Source organism: Tenrec ecaudatus, chromosome 16 (assembly GCF_050624435.1).
Source record: "Tenrec ecaudatus isolate mTenEca1 chromosome 16, mTenEca1.hap1, whole genome shotgun sequence".
Classification (NCBI taxonomy): Eukaryota; Metazoa; Chordata; class Mammalia; order Afrosoricida; family Tenrecidae; genus Tenrec; species Tenrec ecaudatus.
Genome location: NC_134545.1, coordinates 76,725,674 through 76,752,019, shown reverse-complemented (window position 1 = coordinate 76,752,019; position 26,346 = coordinate 76,725,674). Strand labels below are relative to the sequence as shown.

Genomic DNA, 26,346 nt, shown 5'->3' with positions numbered 1-26,346 from the left:
GCCTCCACAGGTGTGTGTGTTTACTTGGCTGGGGTCATGATTTTCAGTGGGTTGGTAATTAAGCAATAATGTGTTCTGATGTGATCAACCAATCAACTATAAGGGATTAGAGTAGGATGCAACACCTTACTTGGACCTCAGACCTGATCCTATGACAGGGGAGTTTCCCTGGCATGTGGCCTTCACCACATTACAAGGGACAACAGGAGAGAAGTGAGCACTACCACCAGAGGTAGGAAGAGCTGGGGGTGGAGTGTCATTTGGACCCAGTGCTCCTGCACTGGGAATCTGGGGAAGAATGATGTCCAGAAGCATGCAGATTTCCAAGGAATACCAGGCCTACAGATGTTGAAGACAGACAGGACCTTCTTCCAAAGCTAATGGAGAAAGAAAGCTTTTCCCTAGAGTTAGTGCCTTGAATTTGAACTCCGACCTTCCCAACTGTGAGACAATACATTTTGGCTTGTTAAAGACAGTCCCTTGTGGCATATCTACTACAGTAGCACTCAATAACTAAGACAGTTGTAGAGAAAAAAAGCTTTCTATGTACCGATACAGTAAGATATCCAGGGCATATTTGTGGGTGAAACCAGAAACAAAAACTAACCAAGGCACTCGACAATGTAACCATGCATACGTAATCACTTTTTCTTGAAAAAAAGTAGAACATGAGAATGTATGCTTGCTTGCCTTTGCACATAGAAACACAGAAAGAATATAAGAGAAGCTTTTTCAAAGGGGACAGCCGGGAAGGGTATGAGAGTCTATCTACTTATATACTTACAAACACATATGTGTTACCTATTAAAATGAAATAGATATAAATGGCTCATTAAAAACACACATATGATGTTGTTAGTGCATACACCAACTCAACAGCTTTGTATGTACAACTCAGTGACAGGGACGCGGTCCCTCATGTGGTACTTCCCTCCTCACCCTCTTTTTCTGAGTTATTCCTCCATCAGTCGCCTCTGCTCTCTGCCCCATACATTTCCTATGTGGTCTTGGAGCCGCTGTTGTCAAACTGACCCTATATATGTAGTTCTGGAAAGAGCATAATGCTCAGGGCAGACATTTTTCATGAGTTAAGCTAAACCACTTCATGGTTTTAAGACTTCAGAGGATATTTTTGGTTTGAGGTTAAAGATGATCTCAGGGTAATTGTTTCAAGTGTCAAGCCTCCATGGCTACAGAAAACTTGGGAGTTCCTGAGAATTTGAAATTCTATTCTGCCATTTTCCCCTTTTTCGTCAGGAATCTTAGGCAGAATCTTAGATCAAAATATTCAGTACTGGTAGATGGAGACCAGCCATACATTCCATGTGAAAAAAAAAAAGAAAAAAGGGAGCCCTTCTCCTCTCCAAAATAAACGTTTGAGGAGCTTACAGGTTAGTAAAGAGATAAATGTACAAAAATAAATTCAACAAGGTACCCTATGTTCTTCAAAGATATACCTATTCCATAAAAGCCCAGTTCCAGGCACACACTCTAATCTAGGGAAGATCTTGGCAGTTTAGTACAGTGCAGTCTCAAAAACAATATGGAAACCTGCAGATGGTTTACGGGAGGCATCTGCGATACTTCTTCCAGGGTAGAATTCCTGAAGGAGCTATTGTCAGTACTTTTCTCTTCCTCACCACGCTGGGTTTCTTCTAACAGCTTGCTTCCTTGTCTGCCCCGCCCCTTCAAGCTGCTCTTGGAGAAACTGCAAACTCTTTGTCACTATACTTGTGTGTACACACAGGACCTCACCACAGAGCCAACCTCCTGTATGAGCTGAAGATCATTCCGTTTCCCCTTGTATATTTCAGGGTGGCAAAGACAATGGGATACATGTTTCAACTGTGTAAAGCTAGTTTTTACAGCCACATAGGACTTGTTGGAGTCAATTCATGAAATGGATTGAGCGGGAAGTTCAACACTGTCCTCAAGGTAAACATCAGAGTTCATGCCTACTCTTTTCTGAACTACTAAGAACGCAAGGAGATTTATGCAGAGTTAAGGAAGAATGGTTTTGTTTTTTCTAAAGATGCTCTTTTCTGTTTGAAGAGGTTTTAAGTAAGTTTGAAAAGAAACATCCCTTCAGAAAGTAAGATGCAAAAGGGAAGGTAGTGTTACCCACTCTCTCTGCCCACCCCCAGTCATTACTTATCATCGAGGTTGTTTCTCTGAAGATGTATCATCCCTAACAGCTGTTATAGTAGGTAAAACTCCTACACGCTTCAGATCTTTAAAAGGACAGCCAACTCACCAGGCATACCTAGTCATGTGATCGACAGGGAGGAAAGGCATCCCTCAGCTGTTAGGTAAACCCACGCTGGGCTCTTGCAGCTTCTCTAATACCACTCTGAAGATCACACAGGGAAGCAAGCTGTCAGAGCAAACCCAATACAGGTCCTGCTACCAGAGAAGAGACAGAAAAATAGTAATACTTGCCAAGAATGAGGTATCTTGGAGAAAACCATCTTATTGGCAAATAAGAGCAGCTTCTCAAAAGATCAAGGACTTATACACATGTTTACATTTGGAAGACTTAGGTCTTAACTTCCAGTTCAATCAAAATCATTTCTGTGTACCCCCACCATCCAGAAAACAGATGGAGCTCTCTACTCCTGTAGACTTACAGTCTGGGACCCCACAGGGGCGGTTCTGCTGTCCTACGTCACGGAGTCAGAATTCAGTGAAATTTTACTGAATTCAGGGTCAGAAAAAGTGAGCTTTCCTACTTTCATTTCATCCTATTTCCTCTGTGCATTTATCTACCCCCTACTGCTTTGCCACCGTTTCAGAGTACAATGTATACGTCCCTCTCTATTGGAGCCAACACTTCAACGCTTCGGCTTGTAATCTGCCTTGGCCATCTTTGACCTAAGGCCATTCTCAATCCTGCCTGTTCATCTTACTTTACGTTCCGACCGCAACCCAAGTTTTCCCTTCTATATTAGACCTTTTGTGTCTTGGTGTAATTACTCTGCAAGATTCTATTGTTCTCTTCTTCCTTCCAATGCAAGCTACTCTAAAAGCAGTCTACATCTGCCACGAGATAAACAGGACCTGTGAGCAAAAGGTATGACTCTTTGACAGGTCTCTAAAAGCTAAGAGTGGATCTGGACTGGTGGAAATTGGGACCACAGAGCCACACCATAAAGAAGTAAGTCTGTCAACAACCTGAAGAAGTCTGAGAGAAGAAACTTCCCCAGAACCCAGCTTAGCAAACACACTGCTCTCAGCTTTTTAAGACCCTAAAAAGAAAATCCAGCCAAGTCTTTCACCTACAGAGGTGTGAGTGACAAACAGATTTATTTTAAGCAATTAGCTTTGTGGTAATCCGCTAAGTAACAAGACACATTGTAATATCTGTCCTATTTTATGATTACCATGAGGTTCAAATAAAATGTTATGAGTTTTCTCTAAATTATAAATGATATATAAATAAAAGTTATACGTATAGTCAATACTTATACAATAATAAACAGGAATCACTTTCGGAACTATTCTTTCTCATCAAACAGGCTAAGAATCTTTCTTTGTTTCTACAGTGAAACCACAGTACAGGTTTGCTCCACTAGGCTGAAGGGTGGAGGATTGTGCTGTAAGGGCACAGGTACCTTCTTCTTCTTCTAGACAATCATTTTACTGGGGGCTCCTACAACTCTTATCACACACATACATCCATTGTGTCGAGCACATTTGTACATTTGTTGCCCTCATCATTCTCAAAACATTTGCTTTCTACTTGAACCCTTGGTATCAGCACATTCCCCCCCTCCCTCTCTTTCCCCCTCCCTCACAAATCCTTGCTAATTTATAAATTATTATTATTTCGTCCTGTCTTGCTCTGTCCGACATCTCCCTTCACCCACTTTCCTGTTGTCCGTCCCCCAGGGAGGGGGTTATATGTAGATCCTTGTCATTGGTTCCTCCTTTCTACCCTACCTTCACTTGACCCTCCTGGTAATAGCTACTCTCATTATTGGTCCTCAGGGGTATATCTGTCCTGGATTCCCTGTTTCCAGTTCTTATCTGTACCATGTACATGCTCTACTCTAGCCGGATTTGTAAGGTAGAACTGGGATCATGATAGGGTGGGGGTGGGGAGGAGAAGCATTAAAGAACAAGAGGAAAGTTGTATGTTTAATCAGTGCTATACTGCACCCTGACTGGCTTGTCTCCTCCCCGTGACCATTCTGTAAGGGGATATCCAGTTGACTACAGATGGGCTTTGAGTCTCCACTCCACACTCCCCTTTATTCACAATGATACATTTTTTTGTTCTTTGATGCCTGATACCTTATCCTATCAACATCTCATGATCACACAAGCTGGTATGATTCTTCCATGTGGGCTTTGTTGCTTCTCAGCTAGATGGCTGCTTGTTTATCTTCAAGCCTTAAAGACCCCAGATGTTATATCTTTTTTTTTTTCTGATGTTATATCTTTTGATAGCTGGGCACCATCAGCTTTCTTCACCAAATTTACTTATGCACCCACTTTGTCTTCAGCAACTATATTGGGAAGGTGAGCATCATGGAATTCCAGTTTAATATAGTGTTCTGGCTCTTTAACATCTGTTCAACACATCCATTTTTCTTCATCTCTACAACACAACAGAGCTTCCATATTTTTGGCAAGAATTTTTTTTCAGAACTCTCCTAAGTATCCACATAGTCCTTCAAATCTTACTCATATTCAAACCTTTTAAAAAATATAGTGCTTATCATTGTAAATGAGAGGGAGTCTGGAGTAGAGACCCAAAGTCCATCTGTAGGCAGTTGGACATCCCCTTACGGAAGGGTCGCAGGGAGGAGATGAGCCAGTCAGGGTGCAATGTAGCAATGATGAAACATACAACTTTCCTCTAGTTCCTAAATGCGATTACCAGGAGGGTGGGGTGGAAAGGGGGAACCAATTACATATAATCTACATATAACCTCCTTCCTGGGGGTCAGACAACACAAAAGTGGGTGAAGGGAGACTTTGGACAGTGTAAGATATTACAAAATAATAATTTATAAATTATCAAGGGTTTATGATGGAAGGGAGAGCAGGGAGGGAGGGGGGGAAATGAGGAGCTGATGCCAGGGCTTAAGTAGAGAGCAAATGTTTTGAGAATTATGAGGGCAATGAATGTACAAATGTGCTTTACACAATTGATGTATGTATGGATTGTGATAAGAGTTGTATGAGCCCCTAATAAAATGTTTTATTTTTAAAAACAAAACATAGCGCTATGGGGGACAACACTGGAGATACAGTGCGGGGATTGTGCCCAATCTGACCCCACCACACTAGAGTGAAACACTAAGGGTGTCAAACAGAGCAGCAAGGGGAGCAAGGCAATGAAGTCTTGGAGGAATACCCAAAACAGACTTTGGAGCCAGGACATGGAACCTCATCACACTCAACTGGAAAACACTTATAAAGGTCAACAAACAGACCTGAAATTATTTATAGGCTTTTCTTTTTTGTTGTTGATTTTTGCTGTTGTTTTTGTGCTTATTACTGTTTTTATATGTCTGTCTAGCTAAGATAGGCAGTATAAACAATCCAGAGGAGAAAACAACAGGACTGACAATTCCAGGGGGACAGGGGAGACGGGGAGGTGGGGAAAAGGAAGGGTGATGCCAGCAAACCCTGGGAGACAAGGTAACAACAAGTGATCTAAAATCGATGATCAGGAGGGTGTAGGATGCCTGGTGAGGCTTGATCACATAAAATGTAGCCGAAAGGAATTACTAAAATCCGAATGAAGGTCGAACATGATAGTGGGGCAAGAGGAAAGGAAAAGGAAATAGAGGAAAGAACTAGGAAGCAAAGGACATTTATATAGGTCTAAATACAGGCTTCTACATGTAAATATATTTTTATATAATAATAGGGAAATAGATCTATGTACATATGTTAAGTATTAAGGTAGCAGACAAACATTGGGCCTCTACTCAAGTCCTCCCTCACCTCAAGAACACTTTGTTCTAATAACCCGGCATTCTGTGATGCTCACCTTCCAGATACGCGTGCTGAAGACAAAATGGGTGCATAAGCAAATGTGGTGATCCCAATTCTACCTTACAAATCTGTTCTTTTGCTTTTCTTGGTAATTCTACCATATAGGCTTGTATCTTTAAAGTATCATTTTGTTTAGCCTCTTTTTAAATGTTATATAACTGGAATAATATTGTATGCATTCTTCTGGGATTTGCATTTTGATTACATTTTATATTCCTTAAGACTCATCTATATTACTATATTTAGCTGTAGCTCATGCAATGAACACAGTATTCAATTAAATGAATAGACTAAAATATATTTAGACATGTTACTTTGGGACATTTGGGTTGGTTCCAGAGGTTTACTAGTACAAACAGTACTGCGAATGAACATTCTTGTTCATGCCTTCTGTGTAAATGAATAAAGTTTTCTTTAGGAAGACCATCTTCCTAAGACTGCAGCTGCTCATAACGGGGGTAAGTACACCTCAGTTTTACTTGGCAATGCTGTGCTGATATCCAGTGTGTGTGGACCAATGCGCATGCTCACTCGACGTGTATCAAGTTCCAGCTGCTCTACTACTTTGCTGTATTCATTTTCTGTGGCTTTTTAAAACAAATTACCACAAACTTAGGTACTTAAACATGTATTTTTTTCATTTTAAAATTCTAGAGGGTCTTACTGGGCTAAAACCAAGGGGCTGGTATAGCTACCATTTCTTCCAGGCGCTTTGGGGAGAAACTGTCCCTGGCCTCTCCCTATATGCAATTCCCGGTAGCTAAAGATGGTCCCTTTCCATCTCGAAAGCCAGCAATAGTCAATGGAGTCTTTCTCAAATGACATTCTTCTTACACTAACTACTCTTCTGCTCCCTCTTCCATACTAAGGACCCTTGTAATTGGGTCCAGCCAGATAATCGAATTCTCCTTTGCCATATTATGTAACAAATCCATGTTCTGTGGATTAGGGCATAGACATTCTTCAAGAATTATTATTCTACCTAGCCATACTTGCCAAATTTAATATTGTTAGATGTTAATTTTTACCTATCTGGTGAGATATAGTATCTAGTTATAGTTTTATTGGGCTTTATCTTTGTTACTATGTTTGTGTTTATTGGCTGAGTATTTATGTATGTGTGTGTGCTATTTGCTTTTCTTCTTCTGTTGTCTTTTCAAACCTTTTGACCATTTTCTATTAGGTTATCTTTTTCTTAAGTGATTTTGAAGGTATTGATATATTCTAGACATTTTTTGATGGTGGTGGTTGTATGGATTCAGATCTCTTTTTCTCAGTCTGCAGCTTTTAATAATTTATTTTGGTGAACATAAAAAGTTCATACTTTTCATGTAGTCTGATTTGTCCATTTTTTCCTATGTATAGCCAGTGTTTTCTGCGTCTTGTCTAAGAAGGTCTCTACTAGTTCTTGAAAATACGAGTGGCAACAAAGCCCACATGGAAGAAGCACACCAGCCTGTGTGATCATGAGGTGTAGATGGGATCAGATTTCAGGCATCAGAAGTTCCAGAACAAACAATCATATCAATACGAACAAGGAGGAGGGCAGAGTGGAGACCCAAAGCCCATCTGTACACAATTGGATATTCCCTCACAGAAGGGTCACAGGAAGGGGCACCAGCCAGCCAGGGTGCAGTATAGCACTGATGAAACATACAACATTTCTCTAGTTCTTTAATACTTCCTCTCCCCCACTACCATGACCCCAGTTCTACATTACAAATTCAGCTAGACCAGAGCATGTACACAGGTACAGATAAGAGCTGGAAACACAGGGAATCTAGGACAGATAAACCCCTTAGGACCAATAATGAGAGTAGCAATACCAGGGGAGTAGGGGGAAAGTAGGGGGGAAAAGGGGTAACTGATCACAATGATCCACATATTTCCCACCCACCCCAGGGGGACGAACAACAGAAAAGTGGGTGGAGGGAAACAGCAGTAGGTATAAGATATGAAAATAATAATAATTTATAAATGAAGGGTTCATCGAGGGAAGGAAAAAAATGAGTTGATACGAAGGGCTCAAGTAGAAAGAAAATGTTTTGAAAAGGATGATGGAAACATATGTACAAATGTGCCTGACCAATGGATGTTTGTATGGATTGTGATAAGCTCTGTAAGAGCCCCCAATAAAATGATTTTTTAAAAGTTGATGGAAAAATGAAGCTAAAAGATAAGCTATTTCTTCCACGAACTTTTGTATATATCCTGAAAATATTTTTATAGTTCTGTCTTTCAGATATTAATCTGTTAAGAACAGATACTATACTTGGTCTTAGTCAAAAGCCTGAGAAGTCATAATATAGACACAGTCTTCCACAGATAAGTATTGAATTTCTCAGAACTGATTTTATAGTATGGTTTTGTGGTACGTGCACACTTTTTCACTTTCCCCCCTAATTTGGATACCCAATTGTCACAGCAGCAATCATTCACTTCCCCACTGATCTCAATTACAGTATGTCACAGCTCAATTTGTCACCTAAGTATAAGTCTGTCTATTCCTAGGCTATTTTATTCCAATGGTCAGTCTTTCTTTTTTTCTGCACCAAAATAACAGTGCCTCAATTAATAGCTGTATTTCAAATCTTGATACTTAGTAAAGCCTATTTCCCCTATGGTTCTTCTAATTCAGCGGTTCTCAACCTGTGGGTCTCAAACGACCCTTTCACAGGGGTCACCCTATTCATAACAGTAGCAAAATGACAGATATGAAGTAGCAATGCAAATAATGTTATGGTTGGGGGTCACCACAACATGAACTGTATTAAAGGGTTGTAGCATTAGGAAGGTTGAGAACCACTGTTCTAATTCATAAATGTCTTTGTAATTAATGCTCTTTTGTTTTCCATATACATTTTCAAGTCAGCCTATCTAATTCCACATATAACTATGGTCTTATATATAAGTATGGCATTCCTATTTACGAGGTCTTCTTTGCCATCTTTTAATAGTTTATAAATTTACTTCAAATTATTGTACTTTCCATTAAACTTATATATTTTTTTCAAATTTTTATTAATAGCACTCTGTTTACATCTCATGTACCAAGGTTTCAATTAAACATAATCCCTATCTGCTTCTTGGTTCATGAGACATTTTCATCACTTCCAAATACATAACTATTTCTAGATGTTGTATTAAAATTCAATTGACTTTAAATAATTTTTTTCTTGCTAACTTGATTATTTTATTAATTCTAACAAATTGGCTACACATTACCCTGGGTTTTCTATGTAGGCAATCATATGATAGTTTACTTAATCCATCCCTACTCTCCAGATCTTATATCTTTTATTTTTGTCTTATTATGGTGAATCTTCATTACAATGGCAACTAAAGGTGGCCATATTCGACACCGTTGTCTTATTCTGGATTTTAAAAGGAATGCTTTCAATGTTGTTCCATTAAATGTTTGCAAAAATGTTTAGTTGATATACTCAACTGGATTAGAGATTTCCTTGTATTCCTAGTCAGTGTGATAAGATTGATGAATGGGTGATGCATTTTAATACTTACCGTATATACTTGAATATAAGCCGACCCAAATATAAGCCGAGGTACCTAATTGTTACCTGGGAAACCAGAAAAACTGATTGTCTAGAGTATAAGCCTAGGGTGGGAAATGCAGGATGTGAATTAACACAGAGACCAGAGGGGAGAGAGGGAGCGCAGCCACAGACATGTACTTACCAGTTCAGCTGCCAGTTTAGCGGCTGGCTTAAGTGAATCACTATGGGTGCTTCAGTGAACTGGAGTTGTCCACGTCATAGGACGGCTCTGATTGGTTAGATGTGAGTAAACAAACATTCAAAGCCCTGCAGTGTCAAGGGGCTTTGAATGAACAGCGGAAGAAGGGCAATCACCCTCAAGATGTTACACCTCGCTGGGGTGCCACTGGTCCGTATATAAGCTGAACCCCAGTTTTTCAGCACACATTTTGTGCTGAAAATCTTGGCTTATATACAAGTATATATGGTACCGCTACAAATTATTGAGATGAGACTTTTTCTCTTTTAATCAGATAATGAAGCTTATAGCACTAGTTGATTGTTCTAATGTCAAACTAACTGTGGCAGTGAGATTTTATGTTATCTTGCACCTGTGTGAAAGTTGTACGGGTGGAGTCCAACCTGCCAATCAGGCCACAGCCTCAAGATGCCTCCTGAGAGATTTGGCCTTTTTATAAAAGACAGAAACTGGGAACTTTCTCCTCTCTGGCCTTTTACCTTTCTCCTTGCTGGGATGCTGTTTCTGCCTCCAGAGTGTCCTTAAATGGGTCACTGACCCTGAAGCCAACTTCTGAGCTGTGTGTACCCTGACATATTTCCACCAACTTTGGATGATGTGTCTACTTCCACCAGCTGGCGATCTCCCTGCTTCCTGTTCCACCTTTCCACATCATTGGCCTGCAGCTAGGTGAGTCTGGGGAGGGCGGGTACTGGACCCATGGGCTTGCATTGAACTGGACTGGGATGCATGCCTTGATATAGAATTACTTCTTGATATAAAGTTCTTTCTTAACATATATGAGTGTCACTGGTTTTGTTTCTCTAGACAACCCAGCCTAACACATTAGACTACTATTCTTAAGATAAGCTCCACTTGGTCTAGCAATGTATTCTTTTTATATACTGTTATATTTTGCTTTGTTTAGCATTTTTTCATCTCTAGTCATAAATGAAACTGGCCAGCGAAATTTTTTTCTCATGTGGCCATTTACAAGGCTCTGGGAATCAGGCTAAGTTAATTTCAAAAATGAGTTGGGATTCCTCAACTTTCTTCTTAAAAGTTCTCTGAAACAGCTTGTCTAAGACTGGGATTAGAACCTGCAGTAAAACTGAGCTCTGTGTATGTGTTCAAATTTGTGCTGGTTTTGGTAGATTCGTTTGCTAGGATTGCTAAAAACTTAGTTAGGTTTCCTATTTCTTTAGTCATTTTGGCAAGGTATATTTTTTTCTGGGAATTCATCCATTTAATCTAAGATTTTGAAGGTATTTTCATGAACTTATTTATGTTAACACTTGTGTCTGTGGTAAAGGGAAAATGCTTGCTATGGCTCTCCCATCCAGTGTTTGCAGCTCCCCCCAAGGGAATGGGTGGGATGTTTGCAAATAAGATACAGAGGACTCTAACTAGGAGCTTGGTCAGCTTTGCCATTCCACTGGGTACAAAGTGATGTTTCAGAAGCAGCAACAGTGACTCTCAGGACTGCCTCGAATGAAGAGCCACAAGAGTGGAGCATGTTGAGATCCCTGCATAGATAAGTGGAAGTGGCAGCAGTTGCATGAGATATAACTTCTGGGCCCAAGGAAAGAGTAAAGCTGGGTGCCTTTGGGCAAGGAAGCTACCTTGTAGGGTAATGTGTCCTTAATGCATATTTCAGAACGAAAGGAGCTTTGTAATGCTTACAAGAGCAAAACAGAGGCCAAGAGGTCACATGGCTGAATAACTGAGGCCCAGAGAGTAATGTCTGTCAACAGTCAAGAAGAGGTTCCACGGACGGAATAACTTTATCCTTAATGTTTTCTGGTCAATCCTAACATTTTCTAATTTGTTAATTCTCCCCATAATTGTGGAGTTCTCTGCGGCCACTGCAACAGTTGCTCCAGTCCACTTAAGAATTAGAGTGGCACAGGGAAATGGCAGATGTCAGAATAGATATAGAAAGTTGGAGGGTGAAGGAATATCTGACAGGAATCAATCTTGACCTGGTGTGGAGGCAGATTCTCCTTGCCCCTTATGTAGTTGAAAGAGGTCAGACTGGCCCCACATCATTTCCTCAATGTCTTAATCCTGTGGCCTTTTCATCCTAGATATAATTTATTGGTACATTTTCTTTTTCTATTGATCAACATTGTCAAAGGTTTGTTAATTTGATTAATCTTTATGAAGAACCAACTTGCAGCTTTCTGATCCTCGATATTACTTCTTTCTTGCTTTTAAGTTTATTTTCTTGTCTTTCTTTTCTCGCCACTTACTTTCTTTATGAAGAAACCATTTTATTGTTCTTTAGCTAATTTCTTCTTTGAATGTTTAGCTCATTCCCTGTGTCGCTTTCCTTCTAATATAAGCATTAAGGATATCCATTTCCGTAATGATACTTATGGTGTATATTACAAGTTTGATATTATATATTTTTACTAGTGTTCAGTTCTTGATAATTTTCTGTTTATACACTGTACTAATCTAAAATCCATTTTAATTTATTTGACCCAATATTTAGACCCAATAGATATTTAGAAACTCATGTAATTTCCAAAATATTGTTGATAGTAGCAAAAACTACAAAAAACTCAATGCAACAAGTTGTGTACATTCATACAATGGAAAACAACTGAACAATTAAAATAACTACTGCTATGCACAACATGGATATATTTCACAGTCCACAAAGCATGCACATTGATATTTTCATGTATATAAACTCTAGAACAGGCAAAACGAATCCATGCTTTTCAATAGATCAGATCAGAAAAGTGGTTCTCAGTGGATTGAAGGAGTATTGTACAAGGAACCTTTCTGGGAAATACTCCTATACTTGACCTTTAAATAACATCTACTGCTAAAAGGACTTGAGGCTCTTTAAAGAAAGAACTTATTCCAGGTCATGAATAGGAGAAATACAAGGTAACTACAATTTTAGAACTTCAATTGCACCAAAAATAAAAGAAATAAATTAAAAAATAGATGGCTATTGACATCAGCAATACCTGTGTACATCAGCTAAAAAGGGCTAACCCTGGCCAACTCAGGGATAATTTGAACATTGAAATAAATAATGCTGTAACAGATAACTCAGCAACTAAAATTGAAATCCATCCATCCATATATACATAAATACCCTATATACTGGAGTATTAGCCAAGTTTTTTCAGCACATTTTTTTTCCAATGGTAGTGAGATTTTCTTTTTAAAAATATTTAAATCATTTTATTGGGGCTCATACAACTATTATCACAATCCATACATACATCCACTGTGTCAAGCACGTTTGTACATTTGTTGCCATTAGCATTCTCAAAACATTTACTTTCTACCTGAGCCCTTGGTATCAGCTCATTCCCCCCCCCTCGCTCCCCCCTCCCTCATGAACCATTGATAATTTATAAATTACTATTGTTTTGTCATATTTTACACTGTCCGTCTCTCTTCACCCACTTTTCTGTTGTTCATCCCTCAGGGAGGAGGTTATATGTAGCTCCTTGTAATCGGTTCCCCCTTTCTGCCCTACCTTCCCATCACCCTCCTGCTATCGTCCCTCTCAGCAGTTGTCCTGAAGGGATCGTCTGTCCTGGATTCCCTGTGTTTCCAGTTCCTATCTGTACCAATGTACATCCTCTGGGCTAGCCAGATTTGTAAGGTAGAATTGGGATCATGATAGTGGTGGGGGGGAGCATTTAAGAACTAGAGGAAAGTTGTATGTTTCATCATTGCTACCCTGCACCTTAACTGGCTCGTCTACTTCCCGCGACCCTTCTGTAAGGGGCTGTCCAGTTGCCTATAGATGGCTTTGGGTTTCCACTCTGCACTCACCCTCATTTACAATGATGTGATTTTTTGTTCTCTGATGCCTGATACCTGGTCCCTTAAACACCTCGTGGTCACATAGGCTAGTGTGCTTCTTCCATATGGACCTTGTTGCTTCTGAGATGGCTGCTTATTTATCTGCAAGTCTTTAAGACCACAGAAGCTGTATCTTTTCATAGTTGGGCACCATCAGCTTTCTTTACCACATTTGCTTATGCACACATTTGTCTTCAGCAATTGTGCCGGGAAGGTGCAACACATTTTTTTTATGCTGAAAAAGCACCCCCAGTTTTTTGTGGTAAAATTAGGGGCCTCAGCTTATACTTGAGTATATGAGGTAGATGGAGCAGTATGGAAATCTCTTACAGCAGAAAGCTAACTAAAAATATAAAAAGAATGTTGGAGTTAGACTGGAGGATAAAACTAGTTTGGTAAAAGTTGAATGAGAAATGGATTATTTAAATACAGATGGTCCCTGATTGTTCACATCCTGAAGTTACAATGAGCTATGCTATGGTGACCTTTTTCTTTTTGGTACATCTTATCATTAGTAATACTACATAGAATATTGTTGTTAGGTACCATCAAATAGGTTCTGATGCACAGTATTCTTATATACGATAAAACAAAATGCAGCCTGGTCTTAAACAATCTTCACAATTATTATGCTTGAAACCACTGTTGGAGCCACTGTATTAATGCATTTTATTGAGAATCTTCTCCTTCAGTGACACTCTACTTTTATCAAGCATGATGTCCTTTGCCAGGGACTGGTCTCTCCTGATAATATGTCCAAAGTATGTGTGATGAACTCTTGCCATTCTCACTTCTAAGTAGCATTTTGGCTGTACTTCTTCCAAGACAGATTAGTTTGTTCTTCTGACATAGTCCTTTCAACAGTCTTTGTCAACACAATCATTCAAATGCATCATTTCTTCTACGGTCTTCCTTATTCAACATCCAGCTTCGACATGCATATAAGGGCACTGAGAAGACCATGAACTGGGTGAAGTGAACCTTCGTCCTCAAAGTGACATTTCTGTTCTGTGCCACTTTAAAAAGGTCTTGTGCAGGTTTATCTAGTGTAATATGTCATTTGATTTCTTAATTGCTGCTTCCATGAGTGTTGATTGTGAATTGAAGTAAAAGGAAATCTTTGAGAACTTCAATCCTTCATACATTTATCATGATGCTTCAAGAATTCTGGCTGCAATCCAGTGTAAAGGTTGGAGTCTTTGATTTTCATCAGCAAGTGCTTCCAGTCCTCACTTTTAGCAAGCAAGTTTATGTCACCTTCAATCTTGAAATCTTCTTCATATAGTCCAGCTGTTCAAATTATTTGCTAAGCACACTAGATTGAGTAAACCTGGGGAAAGGATGCAGGCCTGACCCACACGTTTCCTGGTTTTAAAGCATACAATAGTCTCGCGTTCTCTCTGAACATGTGCCTCTTGAGCTATACACAGGCTCCTCGTGACCACAGCTGGTAGTCCTGGGATTCCCATTTGCACAATGCAGCCATCGTTTGCTGTGATCCACACAGGCTAATGCTTTTGAGTAATCAATACAACACAAGTAAACATATTTCTGCTTTCAGCCAAGATCTATGTGACATCAATAATAATCTCCTCCATTCCATAACCTCTTATGAATATGGCTTGAATTTCTCGCAGCTCCCTATTGATATACATCTGTAGCCATTTTTTAATTATCTTCAACAAAATTTTACTTTCATAAATTAATGAAACTGTTTTCTAATTTTTTTTGCATAGATGAGTGTCTCCAGTGCTTTGTCAGCTTCTTGAAACAATTCATTTGGTTTGTTCTTGGTTTCTGGAGCTTTGCTTTTCACTAGTTCCTCCAGTGCAGGTTGGACATCTACCTTCAATACTCACTGGTGCTTGGTCATATACTGCCTCTTGAAATGGTTGAATGCTGACTAGTTGTCTTTGGAACGGTGGCTCTGTATGTTCTTTCCATCTTCTTTTGATGTTTCCTGCATCATTCAATGTTCTTCCCATAAAATTCTTCAATATTACAACTCAAGGCTTGAACTTTTTGTCAGCTCGGAGTATGCTGAGCATGTTCTTCTTTTTAGGCTTTCTAACACATTTGATTATAATATTTTACTTTGTCTTTTAAAGCTTCCCCCTGAAGTTTTCTGTGGAGCTACTTCATATGATCATTTCTTCCATTTTCTTTAGCTGCTCTATGCTCAAGAACAAGTTTCAGTCTCTTCTGACATCCACTCTGGCCTTTTCTTCATGGATGATGTTCTTGAGGTCATCCCACATGTCATGATGTCCTCTGTCATCAGTGTTCAATGAGCCAAATCTTGTTCTCAAAATTCAGGTGGGATATACTCAAGGCCATATTTTGGCTCCTGTGTATTTGTTTTACTTTTCTTCAATTTCAACTTAAACCTACGCATGAGCAATGGATGGTCTGTTTAATAATCAGCCTCTGGCCTTGTTTTGGTTACTGAGTTTCTCCATTGTGTCTTCCCACAGATATATTATGGATTTCTGTGTATTCCATCTGTGTAGTGCCAACAGCAAGGTAACTGATTATGTTGCTAAAAAAGTGTTTAAAAAAAAAAACAATCACTGGTCTTGCAAAATTCTATCATACAACCTCTACCTTCATTTCTACTCCCAAGGCCATATTTTTGAACTACTGATCTTTCCCCTTTTTATTTCCAACATTTGCATTCTAGTGACCACTAATTATCACTGCATCTTAAGTTACATGGTGATCAATTTCAAACTAAAGAAGTTGGTAAAATTCTTCAACTTGTTCATAGCTTCATGGGTAAGGCAGCACATTCAAGAGGACTTCAAAAAGTTGAGTGCCTTTCAACTTGAGAGGCTTATCTTCCGGCAACTGTCTGATAATGTTCCACTGCTATTCGTAAGGTTTTCAATGGCTAATCCCTCAGTTTATTCCTTCTTCCATGTCTGTTTTTAGTCTAGAAGTTCCACTGAAATCTATTCATCAGGGTTGACTCTGCTGACATTTGAAATACCGGTGGCCTGATTTCTAACATCATAGCCACACAGAAGTCACTTCAATAGGACACACTGATAGGGGAGTTGTGGACATACAATGCAACAGTGTAATTTGCTAATTTCATCATTCTCTTCCTAATGTCCGAAGATAAGTAAAATTAGATTTATAAAAATATCAATAATAAAAAAGCAGTAATAGTGAAACTGCAAAGATGAAAAAAGGTATTCAACTTACATTGTAAACTATTAAGTCTGAATGGAACCCATTCTAATTTGGATTACCTATAGTAATTAAGTTATTTTTATCAGAAATTACTTTGTGTGTATGTACAGTGCATATAGAAAGAAAGGAGAGGAAAAGAGAAGGTGTAAGAGAGAAAACAATGGGACAAAATGTAAACATTAATGTAAGGCAATAGCATTATCCTTGTACCTTTTCTTTATGAGTAATATTATCTCAAATAATAAGTTGTCAAAAAAAGAAACAAGGACGTTATGTATTATTTTCTTTCCTGTAAGACAAACAGTCCAAATTTCTTGGCCTTTTATTTAGGTGGTTTTAGTAGTACACAGCCTATCTGATACTTTAAAAATAATAAATATATAGTCTAACAATGGAAAACAGTCATTGTTTTTCATGAGAAATTCATGCTGTGGAAAAAGCTTTCTGAAAATGAATATTTAGAAATATTCCTATCATGATAAGATTTTGAGACTTAAAAAGACAATTTTAAGCATAATTTGTATAAAATGCCTATGTCTGAGAATTCATTAGGTCTGGAAACAGAATCTTCAAAATGAAGTTTTTAAATAGGCTTTGAAATTATTTGTTAAAATCCAATTAGTTTGAAAGAATAACTGACAGTAGGAAAGATGAATGTCTTTAAGTCAAGTTATAACAAAAATTACAGAAAAATTTATGAATGGCTTGAAAATTTAGTATCCCAATTCCTAACTTATAAACATGATTAGGTTTCAAAGACCAGGCCATCATGTGAAAACCAGCATTATGTGAAAATAGAGGATGAACACATCAGATCACAAAATGGAGAAAGATCACTACATGCCAGAGTTCACTGAAAGAGCACCAAATCCCACTATTACATAACTGGCAAGCACTGAGAGCATGTATCAGTCAATTGGCACATCACAGCCAGTGTTACAATTGCTATGCATTTCAGCATTCATGAATGCCAAACACATGTTATAATTGTGCAAAGTAGACAGTAATGTTTTCAATATTGTTGTAAATGTGGAATGCTGGATAATGAGCTATTTGTAAGTGAGGAATTAAGGAGTATCTTAATAATAAGCACAGTTAATAAAATATTGCACTATACTAGTGAGATTTTTTTTACCCCAAATAAAATGAAATTCTTCATAACTGGACCAATAGGTAACATCAAGATAAACACAGAAACATTGAAATGCCCCCATTGTATCCACAATCAATGCTTAGAAGCAGCAGTGAAGGGATCAATGATACATTGCATGAGGTGAATCTGGTACACAAGACCTCTTTCAAATGCTGAAAAGCAAGGATGTTAACTTGGAGGAATATGGTACCTGACCCAAGTGATGGTAATTTCATGTGAACGTTGAACACTGAATAAAGAAGATTAAAAAAAAACCGAATGTGTTTGAACTATGGTGCTGGCAAAGAATATTCAAAGCACCATGGGGGGAAGGGAAAGATGGGGAGAGGGGAGAAAGAGAAGCACATATATGCTAAGTCTAACAGGATATTGCTGTTGATTCATTTCTTGATTTGGGCTGTGTAAATAAAGAGGGTGCTTCTTTAAAAACAAAACAAAACTCTCCATACTCCTTATCCCTCAAACCTAAATGGTGGTCTGAGTAGTGCTAAAAAGAAAAAAGGGGTGGGGAGGAAAAGTAAAACTAAAAATTGACTTGGGAATCTTTAGGGACAGACAAGTGCATGTCAAACAAACAAACAAACAAAAACATGAATGGCCAAAAGGACAACAAATCTGTCTTGGAAGAAGCTTGGCCAGAATGCTCTTTCGAGGCAAGGTTGGCCTGACTTTGTCTCATGTACTTTGGGCATTTGTCAGAAGAGCCCAGTCCCCAGAGAAGGACATCTTGCTTGGTAAAGGGTAGGGGCAGAGAAAAAGAAGGACTTTGACAAGATAGATTGACACAGTGGCTTCATCAATGAGCTCAAACATATTAACAGTTGTGAGGATGCGCGGGACTGAACGATGCTTTGTTCTGTTATTCATAGGATCGCTATGAGTCAAAACTGACTGGACAGCACCTAGCAACAGCAATATATACAATGTATCCCCTATTGGTAATGAGTCATTTAAAACAAGTACTAAATAAAATTGAACTTCGCACCAGATCTTAAAATCAATGTACCACCAAGTGATAAATTAAAAAAAAAATATATTAGATAAAACTTTTTATTGAAGCATTGTTTTTTTTAATAAACTTGTAATATGACTTATTTGAGCTTCATCTCATCCTTTAAATGTTTTATTTGTGTAGTTTATGTACATACAAGGAGGGGTACTTCAAAAAGTACTTGGAAATTTTTCATTACCTTTTCATTTTCATTTTTCCAAGAACTTTCTGGTGCCCTCTTTATATATATATATATATATATATATATATATATATATATATATATATATATATAAAATAAACATACATGTTGTGGGTTACTTGCTCAAAAATTCCAGTAATATGAGAACTACTACATAATCTACCTAGAGGATAAAATATTTTTTTCCAAAAATGTTTTCCTAATACAGAAAATGCATATATTAAATGTCTAACGAATTTTTCTCACTGAAAACCAATACTCTCATATTGATAAACTAAAAATTAGATATTAAAAATATTTTAATAGCCTGATAAAATAATATCATGCAAGCTTTGAACTTTCAGTAATTATAATACATTATTTTATTTATTTATTTTACCATTCTTGATGTTAGGGAAAACAAGATGTGTAGGTGAACTTCTGTGTTCAGCAGCTTCTTTCTTCTGGCTAACGGTTGAAATAAAATTGCTGAAAGTGGAATTTTGGCCTTTGGCTCCTCTGTCCAAACCCTAAAAATAGAAAAGTTAATATTGCAACAGAGTTCCTATAAGCACACTTTAGTTATTTTATTATAGAAATACTTAACATTTATGATAGAGCTTTTAATTTGATGATAGATATATAAACCCAATACATGTTAAAATTGACTTACCTTTTCTGTGACCAAATTGTGTTTATATATAAACAAAAAACAGTCATTTCATCTAACTGCTTACAAATTGATAATGGCAATAGCACCTAACTAACTCACTGGCTTATTGTGAGGTTTAACTGAGCTAATGATGCTTGCTTAAAAACTAGCACAGTTCTTTGTACATAGCACCAAAGCAAAAAAGACAAACAACCCAAACTCACTGATCAAGTCGATGCCGATTCATATGGACCCTATAGGGTGGGGTAGAACCGCCCCTGTGAGTTTCTGAGACTGTGACTCGCTATATGGGAGTACAAAGTGCTGTTTTTCTCTGGAGGCACAGCTGGTGGCTTCAAACTGCAGAACTTACAGTTAGCAGCCCATCAAGTAACCCCTATGCCAACAAGGCTCCTTATACACAGCACACATCCTGTTAATGTCAACTGCTATTTTCACTTTGTATTTAGATAATACTATTTATCTAAAGTATAAACACTCTGAAATCGGAATTCAAACTCTAGCCAGTATTACAGTGAAGTCTGTAATCGTAGATCATTGCACCACCGAACTCGCACTACAGCTGCTATACGTCACTAAGGGACTTAATCTGCATTTGCAAATAGGTGTGTTTGATCAGGATGTCGTGAATAATAGTGGTAACATGTCAAATCTTGACTGCAATAAATACTTCATTTACACATTATAACTAATAAAAGTAGCCAATTTATAAAATCAAGTTATTATGTCTTATACAATGAAAGGCCCCTTAGAAACAACACTCTGTTAGTTGTAAACATCTACAATAACTTGATATATCAAGGATTTTTGTCCTTTATAACTCTCATGATGTTAATTAAAACTCACCAAAAATAGAAGATGGGCAGCAGTGTGGATAAAACAGAATCAGTAAGGTAGAATGCTCCAGTGAGTTGACTAGAAAGGTAGGCAAGGACCAAATCACAACACCTAGAGGCAAAGGAGGGGTATGGCTCCTAGCCTGCAACAAACTTTTACCTGTGCTTTAGTGACTATGTATGAAGGCCTTCAACTAAAAGTAACATTGTGAAAAATAGTAATTATGGAACACTTAATTAAGCTCATGTGGCAGGAATTTGAAAAGAACAAGAGAATACTGTGTGGTTTAAATTTGAAAAAGATGTATAGTAGGGTTACAGCTTCCCACCTTCCTTATTCAAGCCACATGTTGTTGCTTTTGTTGTTAGGTGCCATCCAGTCAGCTCCAACTCAATGTACAATGGAGCATCTCCCAGCCCTTCGTCATCCTCGCAATTGTTATGTTTGAGCTCATTGTTGTAGCCACTCTTACAATTCATCTTGTTGATGGTCTCCCCCCTACTTTTTTTTAATGACCTCTACTTTATCAAGCTTGATGTCCCTTTACTGATAACATGTCCAAAGTACATGAGATGGAGTTCACCATCCTTGCTTCTAAGAAACATTCTGGTTGTACTTCTTTCAAGACGGATTTGTTTGTTCTTCTGGCAGACTATGGGTACTTTCAATATTCTTTCCAGCGTTCACAAGCATATGAAAGGATGTAATATACCATGGTTTGGGTTAGGTGCACCTTCGTATTCAGAGTGACATGTTTGTGCTTCAACATTTTAAAAAGATCTTGTGCAGATTTGTCCAATGCAACACATCCTTTGATTTCTTGACTGCTACTTCCATTGGCATTGATATTGGGTCTAAGCAAAATTAAATCTTTGACTTCAACTTTTCTCCACGTATCATGATGTTTCCTGAAAATTTCAACTTTTCTCCACTTATTATGATGTTGGTCCAGTTATGAGGATTTGTTTTCTTCATACTGAGCTGTAATCCATGTTGAAGTTTGTACTCTGATTTTACTAAATGCCTCAAGTCTTCCTCACTTCCAGAAAGCAAAGTTATGTCAACTACACATCAAAAGTTGTTAAAAAGCCTTCCTCCAAATATGATGCTGTGTTCTTCCTATAGTCCAGTGTCTCAGATTATTTGCTCAGCATACAGTTGGAACAAATACGATAACAGGAATCAACCTAGATACATACAGTTCCTGACTTTAAACTACACAGTAGTCTCTTGTTCTGTTTGAATGATTGTCTCTTGGTCCACGTTCAGGTTCCACATGTGTAAAATGAAGTGCTCTGGAATTCTCATTCTTCCCAATGTAATCCATCTTGTTATGTATGAAGAAAACAAAGACCCAAAGAAGAATTAGTCTATGGGATGAATAGCCCACATGAACCATGGTCTCTTCTAATGTGGAATCAGAAAAACTGGATGGTGCCTGGCCATCCCCACTGACTTCTCTGACCAGGAATATAATAAAAAGTTCTGGACAGAATGGGAGAAAATATAGAACAAAATTCTAATTTCTATAAGAAGGCTTGATTTAATTGAACTGATAGAGACTAGAGAGGAATCCTGAGACTATTGCTCTCAAATATCCTTTGAAATTGGCACTGAAACTACTCTTAGAATTCATCTTTCAGCATAAGGAATAATAGATTTCTTTGTAGGTTAAACACTACCCTACATCTATGAGCAATATACTCCTTTAAGCAATCAACTATATATGACCAGATGATCAACATTTATCCAAATGCAAAGATGAGGTCACAAGGAGGGAAGACCAGGATGGAAATAGTGAGAAAGCTGAAACACTGTGAAAGTTGTAATCAATGTCACACAACAATTGATATAAAAGTTGTTAAACAAAAAACCAACTTGCTGTGTAAACTTTCACCTAAAAGACAGCAACATTTAAAGAGAGAGAGAAAGAATGGCCATACAGTTTTTTAAATTGCAGCAGAAAATAAAATATATGATGAAGTCTCAAGGATAAAAGTACCAACATTATGACATGTTTAGTGGTTTGGCCTAACAAGTGTCCAGTGGAACGAGGGGAATAAAATCCTGGAACACCTGGGAGACATTAGAGTCAGGAGAATAGTGGTGGTGATCATATGAAATCAATTGACAAATAATAGGGAAAATAGAAAATGGAAACAATGGAAACTGCGATTTCTCAGTCTGGGAGCTTTACTTGCCAACTCCTGAAAGGTAGAGCGACCAGCAGATGGAAGGGGACACAGCTTTGGGGGAAAATGTATTGACTTCATTCCCTTGGCTGCTAAATCCAATGTCCCTTTCTATCTAAACTGCCCCATTCTTGTTCTTTGTGCAGGAAGGACCATGTATTGAAGGAGGAATGGGCATTCAATCTAAAGGCAGCTTGTTTGTAGGCTGGGTAGTCACACTTTAGGTGGTCTAGTATAAAGGACATTGAAGCATTTGAGTAAACCAAGCAGACTAAATCTTCCCAGACTTTAAACAACAATAACAGAAAGGCTGGCCAGCCAAGGGTGAGAGAAGAGACAAACAACAACTAGCCTATTGCACTACCTCTGTTCCTGTCTGCTTTCTTGTTCCAATATATGTTTATCATTCTAACAAATCCAACCTTGTCCTTAAGAAATCATAAGTGGATTGAAATACTATTTCTTGGAATAGAATTTTTTTTAAAAAAAAGCTTAAACAACATGAAAAAATATCCTTGGTCTTGCCTTTTTGTTTGGAAGATGATTGTGCTCTTGACAGTTTATACTTGAATGACATAAAATTAATCATAGACCATTTCATAGGTTGACATAGCACTTTAAAATAATAAAACCCTCATAACAATAGTTGCTTCATAGAAGCTTGCCCAAGAGAAATCCTACACATAATCTAAGAGGAGAAAATGGGCATCAATATTGGGCAATCATAAAATGATTAACTGAAAAGCAGGGAACCAAATGAAGAAGCCACAAGGTATTCATGACATCAAACTACAGGCTAAATTAAAAGTCAGTGAACATTACTATTATACAAGCCTTCTGAGACTTGGATCAAATGCAGATATTACATCTGGTTTCTGAGGAGTTTTATAATTGTTGTCGATGAGTTCTACAGCAGAAGAACACTACTGATGAAGTCCTGGAATGTGGCCAGCCTGCACCTACAAACAGTGGGCTGGATGTGTGTGAAGAATAGATCGTAGGAGAAAACCCAACCAGCTGTTGCAGACCGAAGATGAGTGTATAAGTAGGAAACCCAGGGTGAAAAAAAAACTACACATTTTAAGATTCCATTGAAGGAAAGAAAAACCCACAAAATATTCCAATCTGCCCTACTGAAGAACAGAGGCGGATCTTTAGGCAATAGCTGACTATGAGTTTAATAAACTTGTAACACAGCATAAAATTTTTGTCATAAATAGGATAACTAATCAAAGATCATTTTCACAAGCACTAAACATGAGCCTCTAGGAGCCCTGGTGACGCTGTTGGGTAAGCATCAACCACGTGCTCCACAGGAGACAGGTAAGTCTATCTGTCCCAGTACAGATTACAGTCTCGGAAACGCTACCTGGGGTTGCTGGGAGTCTGAATCAACTCAATGGCAACGGCTTAGGGTTTGGGTAACATGAATTTCAATGGTCTTTTTGTGAACAGAGATGCACAGATAATAAGATGATAAAATACTCAAAAAATTTTAGAGTTCCAACTTGTTCTACTTCGATTGCCCTACAGCTAAATATTTTAAATCTTATTTTAAAATTTGTTATTTGAATGAATTCCTAATTTACTGAGAAAAAAAACTGCTCCTGAGCTAAACTCCCGATTTTTTCACACTTTCTTATCAAGAGCCATAAGATGGATATTCATGGTTTTATATGATAGTTTTTCCTAACAACTATGAAACTATATTATATTAAAAATTCTGTTAAAATTTACTTTGATCATCCTCCACCTCCCCAAAGCTCACTTTCTGTTCGCATTTCATGCCAATTCTTAGAAAAGGAATAATTGTTGGCTCTTTCTATAAGAAAATATTTGAAATCCAAAATATTTTACTATCTGAGTGTCTGCATTAAAATATTTCAAAATCGAATCTCTATCTCTGCAATATTTATTATTCAAAATATACAGGGGTAAAAAGAAAAGTCCTCGTACTAGGATTCCTGTTCATATATATATACATGTTTATTCCAACAATACATCGTTAAATGTATTTGCTATTAGTGGATATTGACAGACAAGTTCTCTCAGTAATATACGTGTCTAGACTTATTATAGAATGCCTCAAAGAACAGAGTCCAATAAAAACAGCGATCTCCAATCACAACTACTAGGTCAGCTAAATTTAAGACAGAGAAGCAAATTCAAAAGTTTCAGTGACTATTTGGGGGAACTCCCAAGGGGTAATCAAGATGGATTTTCTTGAAAGACACAAGACAATCATGAGGGGTTATGATGAAAAAGTTTTAAGAAAACTGAAAACTGCATTGCGGAGATAAAGGACAGGAAAGTGGGGCCAAGGAGATTTTCCATCACAACAATGCACTGGTCACCCTTCAAGGAGGGGAAGGAAAAAACCACTGAGAATGTCACTAGGTGACCATACTCCATCTACCCTAAAGCGCTCATCTTGCCCTTACAGAATTTTGTTCCAAAAATTCAAAGTCCCTCAAAGATGCAAAAACTGTCATTTGGTATGATGAAACTCATAGTGCAGATGGGCTAGAACTATAGAAGCACTGCCTTCAGAAGTAGACAGACACAGATAGGAGATACATCAGGAAATAATAGCTTCACATTTTGTTATTTTTGTTGATAAATACTTCTTTGATTTTATAACACTTTAAAACTCATTTTAAACTATCAGCTTTGCACTTGAGTTGGTAATTCTTGCATTTTAAACTCTATCAAGTAAATATTAATCTAATATTTTAGTTATCTACGTATGTAGGTCAGACTGGCAGAAGTTTCATTGAAGAGACAACACAGTACAAATACATAGACAGATGAACTCTATGTAAGCTCTTTGGTTTGATCTTCTCTAAATGCAAAATTTTCATATGAAATAGTCTTTTCAAACGTGAAATTCACTGTAGTGATGATCAGATCTTCACCTGAGGGCATCCGACTTGGGAAGAACACACTATTAACACTTTTCAGGTATGACTGACAGTTCTAGTCTGTGTGATGAGATTTACTGTACAGGATGTATAGATCCCCAATCATACTCATATTCAACAACTACAATTACTACTGTGCACCTCTTGAAATAATTCATAAGTGATAGAGGAAAGACAGCAACACCCTGTTAGACACAGTCTGCACTGCGCCTCTGCAACTGGAGTTCCCCAAGAAGCCAAGTGCAACAGATACACATGACAACCCTGAAACTCAGAGCATCAAAAGAAAGAATAAAGATTATATCAATACTGATTAGAAGAAGAAACGGAACGAACCCATGAACAATGAGAGAGACATAGAAGGGGTGACTTGTCTACCGATCAAGCACCGTGTGGCCATTTTGGAACATGCAGTGTTTCCAGACAAGGAGCATAGGAAGACGCATCACCGAAATCCTACTAAGTCAGAGACAGAGTTTAAACAATCCAGAGTGCGCAAGGTGAGGAGAAAGCAAACTAAATCTAAGGAAGCAAAAGTACAGGAAAGTAAGCAAGAACTCCAGGGACTCAGAGAAAGCCAGTGAGTAGGGAGAGAAACACTAGCAGTAGTCCCCCGTAATTTAGC

General features: G+C 37.9%; 1 protein-coding gene and 1 pseudogene across 4 annotated transcripts in view; both read right to left on the bottom strand.

Moving 5' to 3' along the window:
• HECTD2 (HECT domain E3 ubiquitin protein ligase 2) overlaps positions 1-26,346 on the bottom strand; it is a 112,989-nt gene that overhangs the window by 68,942 nt on the left and 17,701 nt on the right. For all 4 annotated transcript variants that reach the window (XR_012780392.1, XM_075533323.1, XM_075533324.1 and 1 more), the window contains exon 2: positions 19,499-19,628. Coding sequence is in view for 2 of the 4 variants with exons in the window: in XM_075533324.1 (XP_075389439.1) it covers positions 19,499-19,628 (130 nt within the window). In the remaining 2 variants the exon portion in view is untranslated. The remainder of the gene's footprint in view (positions 1-19,498; positions 19,629-26,346) is intronic.
• LOC142429952 (U2 spliceosomal RNA) lies at positions 8,160-8,311 on the bottom strand (annotated as a pseudogene).